General features: G+C 33.1%; 2 protein-coding genes and 1 long non-coding RNA gene across 3 annotated transcripts; 2 read left to right on the top strand and 1 right to left on the bottom strand.

Moving 5' to 3' along the window:
- The first annotated feature begins 2,998 nt into the window (after positions 1 to 2,998).
- On the top strand, positions 2,999 to 4,243 carry LOC111391217. The gene has a single exon (XM_023016386.1). The coding sequence runs from the start codon at positions 3,139 to 3,141 to the stop codon at positions 4,114 to 4,116; it is 978 nt and encodes a 325-aa protein (XP_022872154.1). The 5' UTR covers positions 2,999 to 3,138; the 3' UTR covers positions 4,117 to 4,243.
- A 2,257-nt stretch (positions 4,244 to 6,500) lies between these two features.
- Positions 6,501 to 12,025, top strand: LOC111391211 (zinc finger MYM-type protein 1-like). Its single transcript, XM_023016375.1, has 8 exons — positions 6,501 to 6,682; positions 9,771 to 9,904; positions 10,099 to 10,176; positions 10,356 to 10,421; positions 10,508 to 10,992; positions 11,086 to 11,277; positions 11,389 to 11,928; positions 11,972 to 12,025. The coding sequence occupies exons 1-8, from the start codon at positions 6,501 to 6,503 to the stop codon at positions 12,023 to 12,025; spliced, it is 1,731 nt and encodes a 576-aa protein (XP_022872143.1).
- A 58-nt stretch (positions 12,026 to 12,083) lies between these two features.
- LOC111391219 lies at positions 12,084 to 14,224 on the bottom strand. Its single transcript, XR_002702083.1, has 3 exons — positions 13,949 to 14,224; positions 13,647 to 13,834; positions 12,084 to 12,853 (listed from the first exon to the last, which is right to left on the bottom strand). It is a non-coding gene; the product is annotated as an uncharacterized LOC111391219 (long non-coding RNA).
- Between the last annotated feature and the right edge of the window lie 4,661 nt (positions 14,225 to 18,885).

Below are 18,885 nucleotides of genomic sequence, written 5' to 3'. Positions count from 1 at the left end.
GATTTATTTGATGAAGAGAATTGTTGTCCGTAGAGAGTCCTCTGACCGGTGGACAGTAGTAGTTGGCCCTAGAATTCAGAAAATTTTGGACAGGAACAGTAGGCTTGCAAGGGTGGAGTGGGCTGAATATGCAGGCAACGAAAGGTTTCAAGTCCGACACAATGTAGGCACTGTACTTAATGCTGTGGACTTAAGGGCAAGAACGTGCACATGTCGTGCTTGGCAATTGTCAGGACTTCCTTGTTGTCATGCGATTTCCTCTATTGTATCACGAGGCCTTAATGTAATGGAGTTTGTAGATGACATATACAAGAAGGAGGCATACCTCGCAACTTATACTCCATCTATTTCCCCCATCACAGGTCCGGACTCATGGCCTAACCTAGGTCTCAAGCCCCTCGATCCACCATTATACACAAAAAGAGCTGGAAGGCCAAGAAAAAGCAGAAGAAAAGAGCCGAATGAAGCTTCTTCAAGTCAGGCTAAGAGGTTTAGAAAGTCTTCACGCAATGTAAATACTTCGGAGACAACTACAACAGCCACGTCAAGTCCAAGGAAGAGAGCGGGGTTGATAATGACATGCAGGAAATGTGGTGAACGAGGACACAATAGTAGGGGCTGCAGAAGGGCACCACCACCAGCACCAAATTAGTATTGCCAGATGAAATTTTTTTGCTTTTGGTTTAATGAATCACTGCACATGAATTGTATATGGTTTGGTTCATTCACTACCATAGTAATAGCTGTAGAATGCTGAATTGTATATGTTTTTGTTGATATTTTTGAACAGCTGGACAGAGATAGGCACCTTCTGATTATGTGACCTTTTCTCTTCTCCAAATTGGATATCCAGAAATGAGCACTCTTTAATTATTGTCTAGTACTCATTTTACTTAGTTTGGTTATTGAGCTTGGTTGTTGAGTGCTGATTTTACTACATTTTGTTATTGAACTTGGATGTTGAGTATTGGTTTTGCTTTGTTCGAACTGGGTGTTGCGGATCTTTTTGAAGATCCAAGAAATTCCAGGACTTGGAGAAAACTTTGTAATCCCCCCTTGTCCTTTTAATTGACATAGTTCAATTGCAGGGATAAGCAGAATTGTATTTGGCTGCAGTTTAGACAGGTTGTTTAGCTCAAAATACGTAGGGACGGTTTGCACAATTTTTAACAAAAGTAGGGATGTTTTGCGCAAAAACATTGTAAAGGTAGGGATGTTTTGCGCAGGTACATTGTAAAGGTAGGGATGTTTTGCGCGAAGATAATATAAAGGTAGGGATTGTTATCACCAATTTAATTTTATGCTAAAATGGGGGAGAAAACACGTTCATATTTCATCATCTTCTCCACTCCATCATATGTATTATCCATTTACAGAATCATACTTTGATTGGCCTTCTCGTAAGCATAAAATAAGGATGGACATCTCATTTTTATTAACCACATATTCATTCTCTTCATATAGCATTCAAAAATGTTTTGAACAATTAGTATTACAGCAGCTATGAATATTTTCTACCAGAAATGCAATAATTCTCACGTCATTTTCCTTAATTTATTGAATGAAATAATATTGTATAAGTTTTTTTTCATGTTACTTTACTTTTTTCTTGAACGTTTGAAGAAGAAAGAGGCGGGAGAGATTACACAGTGAAGAAAATGTTGATGGACGATATTACCCCTGCATTTTAAAAAGAAAAGATCCATTTTATTTGATTTAACGGAATATTTTAACGATGAATTGACAGAAGGACGTTCTGCGCAAAAAATGGTAAAGGTAGGGACGTTATCCACCAAAAAACTAAAGGTAGGGACGTTATCCACAAAAACCTCCAAAGGTAGGGACGTTTTGTGCTAATCACCCTTATTTTAATGGTTGTCGAACAGAAGCACAAATTTGTACACTGTAGCCATTGTTTTGGAAGTGTTTTTGCATTTTGCAACTAAAATTAAAAGAAAGGAGATGTTTAATGTGATTGTTTTGTGAACAATACGTTCAAAGCCTAGATTTTAGATGATTGTGGTCTGATTGGTACTTGTGGTCGTGATTTAGCCGTGGATTGGGCGTGGTGCATGTTGGGAAAATGATTGATTTTTTCCTTTCTATTTTTTATAATTCATTCCTTATTTATTTATTTATTATTATTATTTTTTATCATTTCAATGTTTTAGTTTGGTCACTTTTGTAAAGTTTTGGGACCGTAAATGCAATTTTCCTTTTTATTTATTCAAAGCGAATGGTAAATTATGAATGAACTCTATCAATGAGGATCATCAAGCCTATTTCCTCAAACATCGAAAATGCCTGGTGCTGTTTAAAGGTTGAAAATAGATCAAAGTTTCTATAAGGTTGGAGGTCAATTATGCAATTTCCATAAAATAATATTATTTGCAGTCACTCATTATCGCAGTCATCTTACGTGACATACAAGTGACGGTTAATTATTTGATATATGTGATAAGAAAAAATTATCATATTAATACATTAAATTATAAGTCGCTATGTAAGATGACACGTAAAATGAATACTGCAGTGAGTGACTATTTGAATGAATTTATTGGTTCTAGTTTTCAGGTCTAATTATCCAATTTTGCTTTCCACACTGAATTTTGAATATATTGATTTTATAGTTAAATCGGTTCATGCAATGAGTTTCTGTTGACATTGTTCACTGGGCAAATGTTACCAATTTTACCGTTGAAAGCTTCTATCTGGCCAATTGCTGTTTGCGCGCGTGGAAGTAGTAAACCTTAAATTTCTCTACTGTTACACAGACATCATACACGTGTCCTTGTTCTGGAGCTTTCCACTTCACTGGTTCAAACCACCACGAGCGCTAGGTGTCCCCTTATCCACAGGAGTGCTCGACAGTTCGCAACGTTCGAATGGTGCATTGCTGCGTCCCGAACAATTTTAACTTTGAGTGGGCCCCATATGTAGGACCCACAAATTCTATAGCCAATCAAGTATCTTCATGTCCATATATGTGTCACTATATTATTCACAGCAGCCACTTTGTTCGTTTTCTTCCTATAAATCACACAGATCCCAATCAAACGCCCAAGTAAATACATACACATACTTACGCACACATTTATAGAAAGAGAATGGTTGTTGATTAAGCTGAGGTGGGGTGTGATGGGGGGTAGGAGTGGGTGGTGTGCCTCAAGAACACCACAGATTACATCTGATAAGTCTATAGTACATAGCATAATAATGCTCAAATTCCGGCCAATTGCACCGAAACCTCCCGGCGGAGAAGCGGTTTCCAGTGGTATTTTACAAGAGAAAAGTACAAAAAATGGAAGAGGAAAGAGAAAGTACGTTAGGGTTCGAGGGCGGCGCCGGCAGAATAATGATCAGTGCAAGAAAAGAAGAAGCAAATCTGAACCTGCTAAGGAATTAGGAAATGAAGATAGGCCATCGGAAAACAGTATGGTGAGACTTCAACTATTGCCAGAGAGATCAAGTCATAACGTGGATTTTCTCCAAAATCTTGAAGATGGTGATGGAAAATCTCGAGACGATCATAAGATGATGATGGGTTTTGGTGGGCAGCTGGGAGGCTGGAGAGAGGCCTTGGATCCCTCAGTGTGTCAGAGAGTAGAGGTTGAGCGTGGACTGGTTGAATCACAAAAGAATATGATTAGAGCTCTTCACGAAGAAAGAGAAGGCCTTCATTATATTGCCAGAGAAGCCGCTGTGGATATAATCGAAACATGGATTAACATAGAATGTTTTACAGATGCGATCATGGAAGGAATAGGTATAGGGTTTTCAGACAAAGAAAAGCTCAGTAATCTACATATAGATACAAATCCGGGATTTGTATCCGACAACTTGAACAATGTATTGTGGGTTAATGAGGCCTACAAGAGGATGGTAACGCGTGAAGAAAATCAAGAATCAGCAGCACATGAATTTAGGGTATATTTACTGATTAAAGAAAAAAATATGCCTTATTATTGGCCAGAATTTGCATGCAGAGTGAGGGTTGAGTATAATTGGAATGGACGCAAGTGTACAAGAACAGTGCCATGTGATGTTTGGAGAATGGAATTTGGAGGTTTCGCATGGAAAATGGATTTAAAGGCTGCACTAAGTTTAGGCCTTTAGAAGGTATATAAACTAATTAGTAATTATCAAGTAACATAAGGAATGAACTAATGAGCACTAGTGCTCTTTCTATGTTAAACACTTGTAACATGACATATTAATTTATTGGCGAATAATCTTATGGAGAGTCTCAACATTTGAATTAGAATTGTTATCCACCAATATATTGATATGATATGTCATGGTACTTAACATAATATGAGCATCGATGCTCTTTAGATTATTCATCTATATATATGTAGTTATATATGAGTTTCTAATTCTTTCGATTTTCCTTGTGCCAATTTGTTTATACAAATTTGCATTAGAGCATGTTTGGTTGGATTTAAAAACAAGTTTCACCTCACATAAAAGCACACAAATATGCTCTAGCCTCTTAAATCTATAAATTAGTTTGGAATTTGTTATTAAATAATATCTAATTAAACATAGTCAGCTCAAAGAACTATATGTATATTGTGTGTCTTTGTCTGTGATAGAGAGTTTTTGTGTCAATAGATATCAGATTGTCTAGGAAAAAGATGATTATTTTCCTCATTTTATTTTCTTCTTTTAATAATTTTTATGGTTTACTTAATTTTGAGGGAAAAAATATTCTCTTCAGGTTCCTGGAGGAAGTGTAAACTGGACGAAAATACTAATATAGTAGAAAGTTTAAAAAAATTAAATGTCAAGAAGAAAATTTTAAGAATAAAAAATGCAAAAAATGGTTAACATTGAGGACCACGTGTACGATTTATTCTAAATTTTATTTATTTATTTTTTTCAGTACTTAAATGATCCTTCAAGAATTGTCAACATTCAAAAGTACAATTTGATCTTATAGTCCATAATTGTATAAGATATTTGCGACATGTACAGTGGACAGATTATGTCTATGTTTGATTAGCTAAAATCGAATTTTCATTAAAGTTAACAGAATGTTTGACTGAAAAATATAAATCCAATGATTAATCAAACCGATGCTAAATTTTGTTTATCACATGACACTAATGACAGATTTTGCAGTATGCTTGAACATAATTTTGATTGAAGAATTTTTACTTGAAAAATAGGAGAATTTCCAAGATCTTCATGATTAAATCATTTTGTTGATGTTTCAAATTTTGCAGTTTGTTGCACTCCTATAGTCTCAATCTCGAACACATATTAAGATTTGTGAGTTTTCATGCAAAAAAAATATGATTTTAGGGACTTTTCAATTTTGATGTAATTTTGAATACGAAATTTTCACCATTTTAGCTATCTTTTTCTTTTTTTTTTTTTTTTTTTTTTTTTTTTCCCTCTCTCCCATATTGCAAGATAAGTTGTTCGAAACTGTTGGTAATTATTGGGAGCTAGGGAAGGTTGCAGTTTAAACCACTACCTCATTTTCTTTTTAATGTGTTAAGGGTCGAGTCACCCACATGTGCGATTCACAATTTGTATTTTTTAACACCTCACACGTGCACATGATTGGCCTGACTTGAACCATATGCATGACAACGAATATCACATGTTAGATCAATCTCAAGAGAGAAAAATTCATAATTAAGAGGTTAAGTATTATCCATTTCAAAATTAAGAACAAATGTTTTAAATTTCAAAAATCAAATATTTATTAAATTTTATTTATGATTTAATTATTTAATTATACATTTTATTTATTAAATATATTAAGGTCACAAATCTAAGTAATTTTAGTTAGTGACATTTTTTTCGTTCGCAAATCAAAAATTTTATACGTCACAAATTATTTTACGGTCACAATTCAAAAATTTATAAGTTATAATTTGTTCATCGTTCACAAGTCAAAAATTTATAAATCATGATTTATATATTGGTCACAGATTACAAATGTAATAAGCCACAACTTATTATACAGGCACAAATTATCAAATTATTATTCACAAATTAAGAATTTTTCGGATCACATATTATTTATTGATCACAATTTATCATTTTCATTGGTCATAATCAACCGAATCATTTGTGAACACCACCTCACCACTGTCACCAGTCACATTGCCACTAAAACCACCACCACCACATCCCACCCTATGACAACCAACCACAATCACTGCTAGACCACCACTATAGCTGCCACGACCATCGCAACCACCACACCATTGCACCATCACCATACCAAACCGTCAACATCATTACCACCACCTAAACTCTACTAAAACCACCGTGACCCCCAAAACTACCATCTTTACCACCGTCGAACACAACACAGCACATCGCACTGCACACCATAGCAAGCAATCTCGCATCACACACCATCGCATACTATCTTGCACCGTACAACCACCACCCACAACACCATACCGATATCACACTACAATAGAACAACACAGAAAATCATCAGCCACAAAAATCAGAAATAAAAAAATAGATCTGGGATGGACGAGAAGAAAGAACGTGTAGCAGACACACATCATCACGCGGCAGCAACTACAGATCGTGCAATAAGAGGTAAGGTTGGTTTAGTTATGGGGGTGGCGATGGTGGTCGTGAAGGCGACGAGAGGGATGAGAGGTAGAGAGATGAGGGGTTTGGAAAAAATGAGGTGGGGTGGAGAGAGGTAAGGTTGGTTTATAAATTAATTTAATATAATAATATATTTATCTAATAATAATAGATTAATTAACAAAATATTTGATTTTTGAAATAGTAAACATAGCATATGATTTGTGAAATGTGATCTTTAAAAGTAGGCTTCTTTGAAATTTCCACTTCTCATGATCTATCTCAAAAAGAATTATGCGACAAATAAACAATGCAACCATATAGTACATATTAGAGCTGAATATATTATGAACCTGTTATAAATATATTGTAGCTTTATTAAAAGAACATTACATCTCGCTTTATCCTAAATGCATTTTTCAACACTAACTCAAGTATTTTCGATCCCTTGATTATTTATGAAACATACTTGAACTCCACACTATATTCTTGTATTCAGAATCGTGTTATAAATTCGAAATGATTAACACAATTATCCGAGTGGTGAATACATACGAAAATTTTGTTTAAAATGACTTTTCTTTTCTACTTGAATTCTTCGGCTTTAAATTAGCTATTTTCCAAGATATTTACCATCAAACCAAATCAACCATAGTTATTCAAAACATGCTAAAGTAACAACACTAGAATAAAATTTTGAGAACTAGTCGAAGTCATAAGCATATATATGATGTTATATAAACCCCAAGGTTTCACACATTGAGGAAGTAAAGATCCATTCACTCATCTATCCCATTGTGATCGTAAAAATAAATGCGGTATGAAACACGTTCTCCCTATTGGAGTGTATGTTATATTCTTTAAAAATAAAGAACATCTTATAGATCTTAGTTCAAGTATTCTCTGATGTATAACTTGATTTTTCATTAGACTCATTTCTCCAGGCAATCTAAACAAGTTTAATTGATAGTATAATCCATTTTGATTACTTATAGTAATATTATCTTAATACTTCATCAAGGCGATTGAATCATATGTACAATACAATCACTTTGTCTCAACTCGGCACATCCTAAATTTTTTTTGAAGCGATTACTCATGTGAGCAAGCCAATCTCAACTTGATTGACATACTCTATATTTGTATATAAATCATTATCTAGTAATCATAATAGATTGATTCCACATGAACTCAAAATTATTTATTTATGAGCATATGAAACTTGATAATTTGTTTTTACATACACAAAGTATTATATTCTACACAATTCTAGCTATTCAACATGATGACCAAGTGTATATCTCTAGATAATTTTAGAGTATGTGATTACCGTCATGTGCGTGGATATAGAAGACTTTATTTACTGATGTCTCTCATAGAAGTATCATCGAGTGTTTGGTTTCATCATAATTCTTACGATCTTAAACATATGCAATAGTAGCAAAACCATCAATGATCTCATAATGTCAACCATTATCAGTAAGAATCATGCTAGTTGTATAATCTAGTTTGACAATATTACTTGGCAACTCACACTTGGCAACATCACATTCATTAATTTAAAAAGTTATTTTTAAATCAATGGCACGAATTTTAACGATACCAACATTGTCAATCATTGTTGTCAAATATGATTATACAAATAGCATAATTGTATCAATAAATGCTCAATAAATCTCTAACAAATAATTTCTTATGCTGTCATGATATACAATACAAGATCTGCTTCTTGCTACTCCAAAAGTCATCACACCCTATATGGTAAGAATCCACAAGTCTAATAACAATTTTGTGCTCTACCAAGTTTTTTTAGTCAACAAAACACTACAACAAAAACAACATTTTGCAACGTTTGACCGCATGTTGCAAATCTGGGTGTTGCCATAGAGTAGAAGGATACGAAAACATTTTTCAAATGCTGTAAAATACCCTTTCGCAATGATTTTTGAATGTTGCAATAAATCCTTTCGCAACATTTTTTGAACATTGCAAAAAATCTTTTCGCAATGTTTTTCGAACTTCGCAAAAATTCCTTTCGCAACGTTTTTCGACCATTGCCATAGGTTTTTTCTTTTTTTAATTTTTTACAGCAATTTATGTAAATTGACTTGCAAAATTGAAAATGGCTCCTTTTGAACAAATTTTGGAATTGCATAAAAATTGATAATTTCATTACAAATTTTTGAATCCATACAATTGAACATTAAAACGTGATACAACACCACCTAAAGAAAAAAGACCAGCTTAGGCATGAAGAACTTATTGCCATACTTGCAATACTAAACTTTTGAATAATCTTCGAATGACATACTCAATCCTATCGTTCTTCATGCATTCTTTGATTTGCTCGCCACACAATTCATGATGGCCAACAGAGCTGCAAGAGAAGTATTGAATCAGTTAAAAAAAAAAGTATTTGTGCTTGAATTTCAATCAAATCATATGTTATTTACGTTTTGTGCAATTTAATAGTCAGATCTAATCTCTTTTCATATTTATTGATTGGTTCTTCAAAAGCTGCAGCTGTGCTTTATTGGTAAAATCATCTACCCAGATAAGACTTTTGTCCTAAACATAATAATTTGTGCTTCAGTGTAATCCCCACCCACATAAAACATACATTTCTATACCAAAACTAATAGAAACTCACCAAAACAAATAACAATCAAAATCAAAAGTGGTCAGAGTAAACTTGAAGACTTCAAAAATCCCAAAAGTGGTCAAGGCATTTGCATTAACTCAAAAGGAAAGAAGGCATCGATATAGGAAGGACTTCTTACAAGCAAGGGGGGACCCACATGGGGTCAAATGACCCCACGATTTTTTTTCCTTCTGCTGAAAACGGTTATTTGGGGTTCCAATTAATTCCCGGCTAGCCCAATGATTCCAATCCATTATCCATATCCATTAATCCATAGTCCATAGATGATAGACCTAAGACCATAATCCACTCTCCACTCCCCTGTCTCCCCACCCAGGGGTAGACCCACATGGGGTCATGTGGGGTCAAATGACCCCACAATTAATTTTTTCCTTTTTTTTTTTACTTGCTGCTGAAAACGGTTATTTGGGGTTCCAATTAATTCCTGGCTAGCCCAATGACTCCAATCCATTATCCATATCCATTAATCTATAGTCCATAGATGATAGACCTAAGACCATAATCCACTTCCCTGTCTCCCTACCGATTTTTTCCCAAACAGCAGCGGCGCAGGCGGCAGGCGCGAAGGGCAAAGCCTTCCTTTTCTAAATTTCCACCGATTTCTGACCGAAGTGACGAAATCCGAATTGACCGAACACGAACAAGACTACAGCAGCCTTCCTGTTCCACCGCGCGGTATGTTAATCTTGTAGGGTTTGGATTTGTTATTTGTATGTATAAGTTTAAAATTGATGAAATGAAATTGGATGAACACATTAAATATTCATTATTCACTGTCATTGACTCACATATGGAATTGATTTTTTACAATTTGGAAAAAATCATTTTAATTATTAATTATAGTTCAAAATTTAAAATTTTCAATGTAGTGACTACTGAGCTCATCTGTCGAGTGCCGACTGCTCACTGCTGGAAGTTGCTGGAGGCTGGAAGGCTGGAATTTAGAAGTTAGACCTCAATTCCAATTTGAAGTAAGTAATGGCTGGCTTTCTCTAACTTGGGGATTTAGAATTGTTTATAGAATTCAATTAATTGTTGTTTATTATCAATTTAGTGTTATGTTTTGATGAAAACTGATATGTGGTATTTATTTATTGAACTGTGTTGAATTTATTTTTTTTAACAGTCATGGAGAAATATTTTAAGCGAAAATTCGTATGTTTAAGTGGAGAGCAAATTAATTCTGAAACGAGTGTTCAAAAAAACAAGATGTCCAGGAAGAAATAGAATCAAATACCAGGAATCAAAGAGATGTTTAGGATAAAATTGACTTAGCAGAACTACCTTTGGATCCTAGATTAAGAACTCCAATTGTGAATTACAATGTTAATGTTCAGGATGAAATCCGAAGAACATACGTACAAAAGGGTTCATGTCAGCCTCGAAATCACTTGTGTCCACAGAAAGAATTTGGAGATTCGTCTTTAAGTATATTTAAAATTTCGTGGTTTAATGACTTTCCTGATTGGTTGGAATACAGTATAGCAAAAGATGCCATATTTTGCTTTTATTGTTATCTTTTCAAACCAAATATTGAAGAACATGGTGGTAGTGATTCTTTTATTGATGGAGGGTTCTCAAATTGGAAAAAGAAAGGAAGGCTTCAAACTCATGTCAGAAAAAGTGGTAGTGCACACAATCGAGCTCGGATTAAGTATGAGGCTTTTGTGAATCAGAAACAAAATATTGATTGTGTTCTCTTTAAGAAGTCGAAAAAAACAAAAGATGAGTATCAAATTCGTTTAAATGCATCAATTGATTGTGTTTGATTACTTCTACGACAAGGACTTTTGTTTCATGGACATGATGAATCAGAAATTTCAAGAAATCAAGGAAATTTTCTTGAATTTTTGCAGTGGTTATGTGATCATAATAAAGAGATTAAGGATATTTGTTTGAGTAATGCTCCGAAAAACCTTCAGTTAACATCACCTAAAATTCAAAAGGATATTGTGAATGCTATTGCATTTGAAACACTTGATGTTATTATGAGGGATATTGGTGACAGGTTATTTTCCATTCTTGTTGATGAATCTCGTGATGTATCAGTAAAGAAGCAAATGTCCGTTGTTCTACGTTATGTGAATTAGGAATGACAAGTAACAGAACGTTTTATTGGAATAGAACATGTCTCTAGTACCACAACTCTCTCACTTAAGGATTCTATTGATCACTTATTCTCTCGATTTAACTTAAGTATATCTAGTTTAAGAGGTCAAAATTATGACGGGGCGAGCAACATGCGAGGTGAGTACAATGGTCTTAAAGCACTTATTTTGAAAGATAATTCAAGTGCTTTTTATATACACTATTTTGCTTATCAACTACAACTAGCTCTTGTACCTGTGGCAAGCAAGCATGCAGAAATTGAAACATTCTTTACTTTAGTGAATAAAGTAATACATGTTGTTGGTGGATCGGCTAAGCAATGTGATCTTCTTCGAGAGAAGAAGAGGCTTGAAGTTGTTGAATCATTAAATCTTGGTGAAATCTCAAGTGGAAAGGGCCTTAATCAAGAAACTACTCGTAAGCGACCTGGTGATACTCGTTGGGGCTCTCACTATGATTCTTTGCTTAACTTGATTATCATGTTTTCTGCTACAGTTGATGTCGTTGAGACGATTGCCACTGATGATACTAGTTGTGGAAAGCGAGGGGAAGCACGTATTTTGTTGGGATCTATCTTGACATTTGATTTTGTATTCAGTTTGCATCTCATGAAAAAGGTATTGGGTATTTCAGATGAATTGTCAAAATCATTACAAAGGAGAGATCAAGATATTGTTTACGCTATGAAATTAGTGAAAATAAGTAAAGAACGACTTCCAGCAACGAGGGACAATGAATGGGAATCATTTTTAAGAACAGTTTCTTGCTTTTGCGAAAGGTACAATATTGATGTTTCCAATATGGACGATATGTTTATACCTCTAGGCCGTTCATGGCTTAACACTCAAGAAATTACAAATCTACATCATTTTCATGTGGATTTCTTCTATGCTATCATCGATATGCAAATTCAAGAGTTAAATGATCGTTTCTCTGAGGTAAATAGTGACTTACTCCTTTATGTTGCATGCTTGTGTCCGGATAATTCATTCTCTGCTTTCAAGAAGGATAAGTTAATTCAGTTGTGTGAGTATTATCCCAAAGATTTTAAACCAATAGAGATCTTGGCAGTTGAAGAGTAAATTCAGACGTATATTATTGATATGCGCACTCACAAAGATTTTGAAGGGTTACAAGGCCTTAATGATCTTGCAGAAACCTTGGTTGTAACAAAAAAACATGAGGTGTACCCATTAGTTTACAGGCTTGTAACATTGGTGTTAATTCTTCCAGTTGCAACTGCTACGGTAGAAAGAGTATTTTCTACAATGAAGATTGTCAAGAATTGATTGGGTAATCGAATGGGAGATCAATAGTTAAGTGATAGTTTGGTTACATATATTGAGAGTGATGTACATGACAATATTGATAACGATGTAATTATACGACGTTTTCAAAGTATGAAAACGCATAGGCTACAATTGTAGTAGCATATGAATTTATTTTCGCTAATGATACGTTGTTCGAAAAAAATTTCATTTTTGACCCCACAGTCCGAAGTCTCTGGGTCCGCCCCTGCGTACAAGAGAACAACCTATATCAGTTAAGATGGTAGTTAACTAGCCTTTGCCCTCTCAATGTAAATGCCCTTGTCTCACCATCAAGACTCTGCAAAAATTACTGAAACTATCCAAATTAATTTTCAAACTATTGTATCAATTCTTAATGGAGAGTGCTAGGGTATCCATTTCTATAATTTCTAGGGGCCAAGCGAACTTTCTGTGTAGAAATTGCTATGCTTGCTATTTTTATCATGGAACACCAAATGTGTCTTGTAGTTAACAGTTTGGAAAAACTCCCATTAAACACCAAATAATCATGAAATGAGAAAACCAACAAACAAAGCTAGAGAGGAAAGGCGAGCAACATAGTTAACAGAGTAGGTACATTTCTACTATTACATTTATCTATTAAAAACAACTAAAATGCAACTACTATAGCAGTGTATTTTGTTCTCTCTCTTCTAATCTGTTTGACTGACTCTTGTGAGTACAAGCATCTTTAGTTGTCACTCTTAAAATTTATGAACTTTCAAAATAATCTAGTTTTGATATCAGACCGAAATCGACACAAATTTAGGGTGGTCATTAATCCTGTCCCTCCAATCCAACTTCAAAGAACCGTCAAAATGAATTTACCAAACTTCCTTTGTTTCAAATTTTCAAGTTCACTTCTTACGCTGCAATGATCATTTCTTCTAGGATTTTTGATAAGTAGAGCATGTTCAATACCCAAAATAAAAAGACCAAGATTTTCTCAGAATAATCACAAATAAATATTCACATATACAATAATTTTATCCATGTACCTCTTCGAGGAAGCAAATGAAGTGAGCGAGAGAGAAGAGATGAGATTCTCCGACTAGTCAACATCTAATAAGGATCTCACAAAGCCCGAAAAATTGAAAATGACAAGATCAACAAGAAATTGAACTGCTTTAAAGTTGTGGGATGATTCTTTAAATTGAACAACTTTAAAATTGAACAGCGTATCACTCTGTAAACAAACAAGCAAACACATCAAAATAGAATCTAATCTCCCAAAAAAAACACTAAAGAATTGACAATTGAGATCTAAAAAAGAAAAATCTAGAAAACAAAATCAAGTGACCTTATCCTAAGAAGAAACCAATAGATTGTCACTGTGGTTTGAGAAGGGGACATTTGATATGCCGTCAGTTGGAGAGCTCATCAGCTCCTGTTCGGTTGATTATGGCACCACCGTCATGATCTTTGCCGGGTGTTTTGTTACTGAAACTAGTCAACTAGATCTTGGAAAAAACTTGCGTGTGTGAAAAATGGCTAGGGTTTTAAGCATAGAGAGAAAGGAGAGGAGTAGTGGATGGAATTGGATTGAATTTGAATGGATGCAATGGGTTGAAGTAGTTCATATGAATGGTAATTATGTCATTGCGCTAATAAATGGGTTTCACTTTTTGGTTGTGCTTGGGTATTTGTATTGTCAATGAAACGCATTTTGCAACGTTCGATAAACATTGCTAAAGGTTTCTACTTTTGCAATGTTTGATAAATACTGCGAACGAGAAACATTTTTGCAACATTTGATAAACGTTGCTAAATGTTTCTCTAATTTACAACATTTGATAAACATTGTGAAAGAGAAAAAAATTTGCAACATTTGATAAATGTTGTGAAAGATAAACCTTTTTTGTAATGTTTGATAAACGTTGCAAAAAATAAAAATAAAAATTGCAACACTAAATAAACGTTGCAAAAATGCAATATTAGCATCATTCACTTAAAAAATATTGTCAAATATCAATTATTGACACCAATAACAACATTCACTTATTAGAATGTTGCAATAGACCCTTTTAACAACTTTAATTAATGAATGTTGCATTTTTTTATATTGCAAAAAGGCATTTTTGTTTTAATGATATTTTTTTCAATTATAAGTTATTTCCTCAATAACAAGTGAAATAACTGATAGTACCATTCAGGTGTCATAATATCCTTTCAAAAAATAATATTGATACATATTGACTAGATTCATGGCATTATAAATGTTTAGACAAGTATACATCATAGCATATTTTAATATCCTAAAGTATTTAAACATATATTAAGACTCGTGTTATTGCATTTTGAGATAAGAGTATCAATAGGATAGCATTTTACAATTAGTTATAAACATTCTAGAGTCTTTACACTATATAACTCTTGTGATAGATCAACAAGACTAGAATAATATTTTAATATAAAGCATATAATTTGCTAACCCATGTCCTTCTTCTCAATGATTAAGGATAACCAAGAATACAATCATTATCGTACTTAGCCAATACAACGTCGTCAACACTAAAAATAGAACTTACCATTAGATCTTCACGTAATACCATGATCTTCATTCATACAGTGAAATTTGTATGAGATTTAAATCTGGTCAAACCTCAAATACTACTGTTAAAATGGAGTAACTATAAAGTTACTACAATATTAAAAGGCCCTTAATAATGAAACCTATAAGATGATTCACATAAATCTCTTTAATCAATTCTCAATGGAGAACAAAAAATACAATTTCTAGGTTTATTTGATATAAGTCTAAATTTAAATTCAACACTATGGCTAGCATAAATGTAAGAAAGTGAACCTCACTACCAAAAAAAAAAAAACCGCGTGGGGGGGGGGGGGGGGGGGGGGTTAATCTAAGTACAATCCCTCAAATTGAGTATACCATTTTCCTAAAAATTTTAAAGTAAGATTTGTCTAAACTCATTTACCTTCGGCTCAAATTTGAAGAAAACGAATTTTCTTTAAAAAACCACCAAATCCCAGATTATAATTGGACTCTCTATGCTCCACTTATACAATATTCTAAAAAAGGAAAAAATAAAAATAAAAATGCTTCATTTATACTTCAATCGCTTTCATCAATTTGTCTTCTTTATACTCCTATAAGTAAAAGATTTTGGTAAATCAAGAATATTTGAAATTAGATTGGTCCCACTTAAAAACAGAAATTAGATTGCTTCGACCAGGAAATAGATTACTCATACTTGAATTAGGAGCTTAAAAAAACTCCTATGTATTTTAACTGATTCAACAAGCAATTAAAATTAATTTTACCAATATTTTCAAACCTTTATTCGTTGCTTAAAAAAAAATAAAAAAAAATCACATCTTCGTAACTCAATATTCACCTAAAATTTCACTTATGAAAAAGTACACTTTGGACCGTATTCGTATCTTATAGAGATATATTCGGTTTTATTGGACTCACATTTTCAAACTCTCTTGAAAAAATCAAGAACTTACGTAATTGATCATGAGTCTAAAATAACTTATATTCGGTTATTCACATATCCAAAGCTTTACAAAAGTGAAAGGTACTAATATTGAGAGAACTCCATTGAGTGTGAAGTTACAGTTAACTTACACTCTCCCTCAAAAGGAAATAATTAAGTTGGACTGTACTATGTCAAGTATCACCACATTCAGTTATACTTGATTCATTATATTCACCATATAGTTTTGGTGATTTGTGAATAGGCAATCCAATAAGAGTTTTTTTTATTACGTAAATCCTTGAACTCTAATGATCGAGATTCACGCTATCAAACAATTCTCAAAGTCTCGGCTTTTATAATCTGATTTTATAGTCCACTTAAATGAAGTCTAAATCAACTCAATGCCTCCAACTTATGAAAATCATAAAAACAATGGAATCCAGATAGACTGACTATATGGAACATTAGTTCATATAGCCATTGAATGGTAATCTATAATTTTTTTATTTTTTTTTTCCAACTCAACACTTTAAACCATTGCACAACTATCTAGACTCATAATAAATATCACCACTCTAAGTACGAGTAGAACTACCACGAAAAAATTCAAGTTAAAGACTTTTAGAAGAACAACAATTAAAATCAGGTTCAGTAGTCTTTGATGCAAATGTGATATCAAATCGAAGGTTACTTTGTCCACCTTGCAATACTAAGTCCCATGTATTACTCGCATAAACCTCTACTTTATCTTCATTATTAGGATATATTAATTATTTTGTACCAAACTAAAGAATCGATGATTGACTGAAGACATTTCTTCTATCGTGAAGTGGGTTTTTATCACATGAATCCACTATCAACATAGGTTAAGATCCAATAAGTAGTATTTGACATGTGGACAATACCAAAATAAGTATTTTCAAGTGAACGTCCTTTAGATTTAAAGCACTTGAACCCTTGTAAAATTTATCCTATTCAAAACTACTTTCATGTTCTTGTCATCTAATATGTTCTTCCCAATCTATTTTTCAGTTCCTCATCTTTACTATCTTTCTCCTAGCTCATTTAATACTTAAGACCTGATGTCTTATGACAACTAGAAAATTGCTACATAAGCATGTCTTCAAAACGAAGAAATACCAAGTTGCATGTCTTTTTCCTCAATACAGAGGATAGTCTCAATAAAAAATAAATAAATAAATAATTAACACTTCAAATTATAAAGTCACATCAGTCTAAACTTACTACTCATTAGAAAGAAAGTGACCAAGCTAGGATTTAAATATTATGTTAATCATCCCACCTTTTTTTTCGTTGTTTCACTAACAGGGAACTAAAGGAATTATTGCTCAACCATAGCATGAGATGGGAGATCCCGAAATTGATGAAGACGCAATGTCTAGAAGGGATTTCTCCGTCTTATCATGCTTTAAAATGAGGGAATATGATGCATATCCCGAAGTTGATGAGAATGACTGCCATTGGGAGTAGTATTGGCATTACCATGCTTCCAAACATAAGGTTTGACCGACATTGATGAAGATGATTACTTTGGCTATTACCAGGCTGCCAAGTACAAGAGGAATATATGAAATATCTACAAGAGGATCTATGTACCAAAATTAGTGATGACGACATTCTTTTAGGGGAATTGGAATTCTTCGACATACAAAGAAAGGGAGCCTACTCATGAAAACTTCCTTGTGCAATTACCAAAAATTTTGGATAGAAGCCCGGTCATTCAACTCATTAACCAACAGCAAAAGAAGAGAAGCATGAAGAGATCGATGATTTAATCATAACGCGTCAAAAAGAATTAGTAGTATTTAAAAAAGATGAGATTAGCATGCAATCCTTCGATTTATTGGTTGCTCAAAAAATGAGTTTGATATTAAATCCTATAAGGAGATTGGGGTGTACATTATTGAGTTTGAATCGGAGGATGAAGGGAAATCCTACTACTTAGAGAAGGGCAAGGTAAAAATTTGAAAGATGGATGCAAATTGGTGTAAATTCAACTTAAACAAGCTAAGTAGGACCTTCAAAGTCATATTCAAAGTGTCATGAAACATTTGTACAAAAGTCGAGTTTGAGACTATAAATCAAGAACTTAATGGGAAGTAACCAATTTTTAACCTTTAACTCTTTAATTTTAAGTTATTGCATGACATATAAGTAATACGGTCGCATTTAGTATATAGGCACATTTAATTATTGTTTAGTAAAAAAAATTTTACTTTATTTTCTTAATATTTTTAGGGCTTTCATCATAACTCCAAGGCAAAAAATAAAAATAAAAATAAAAATAAAAATAAAATAAATAATAATAATAATAATAATAATAATAATAATAATAATAATAATAATAATAATAATAATAGTTGACCGCAGTTGTAACGCCTCGAATTCTAGCAATTCGACGTGTTACTAAACATAAATTTCTTAACATGTTTAAAAATTTAATTTTAATATAACAGGCATATTAAATAAAATTTGACAACCTTTAATAAAAGATATATTTCGTTTATCAAAATATATGGAACGTTTCGAAATCATATCATGTATAAAAATATTGCTAAAAACTAGTTTTAACACGAGATTGATATTGAACTAATTGAAATAATAATGTTACTTACAATTGAGCCTGAATCTAAAAATATAATTAAATGCTTTAAAAAATTCTAAATTTCTAAAAATTAAAGTATTTCATGATGAGGATTCATGGGTCCAATAGTACATCCATCCATCCATCCATCCATCATATCAAGTATGCTAATTTTCACCTAAAATTTGT

This window comes from Olea europaea, unplaced genomic scaffold (genome assembly GCF_002742605.1).
Source record: "Olea europaea var. sylvestris unplaced genomic scaffold, O_europaea_v1 scaffold764, whole genome shotgun sequence".
Lineage (NCBI taxonomy): Eukaryota > Viridiplantae > Streptophyta > Magnoliopsida > Lamiales > Oleaceae > Olea > Olea europaea.
Note: the sequence above shows the minus strand (reverse complement) of the source record. Positions and strands in the feature narration are given on the sequence as shown.

Bases quoted from the DNA above. Each gene is read 5' to 3' on its own strand.
- LOC111391217 (XM_023016386.1), top strand. From the start codon at position 3,139: ATGGGGGGTAGGAGTGGGTGGTGTGCCTCAAGAACACCACAGATTACA.
- LOC111391211 (XM_023016375.1), top strand. From the start codon at position 6,501: ATGGACGAGAAGAAAGAACGTGTAGCAGACACACATCATCACGCGGCA. The intron at 10,177-10,355 runs GTTAGACCTCAA...TTTTTTTAACAG, and splicing joins TGGAAGGCTGGAATTTAGAA to TCATGGAGAAATATTTTAAG. The intron at 11,929-11,971 runs GTATTCAGTTTG...TGGGTATTTCAG, and splicing joins CTATCTTGACATTTGATTTT to ATGAATTGTCAAAATCATTA.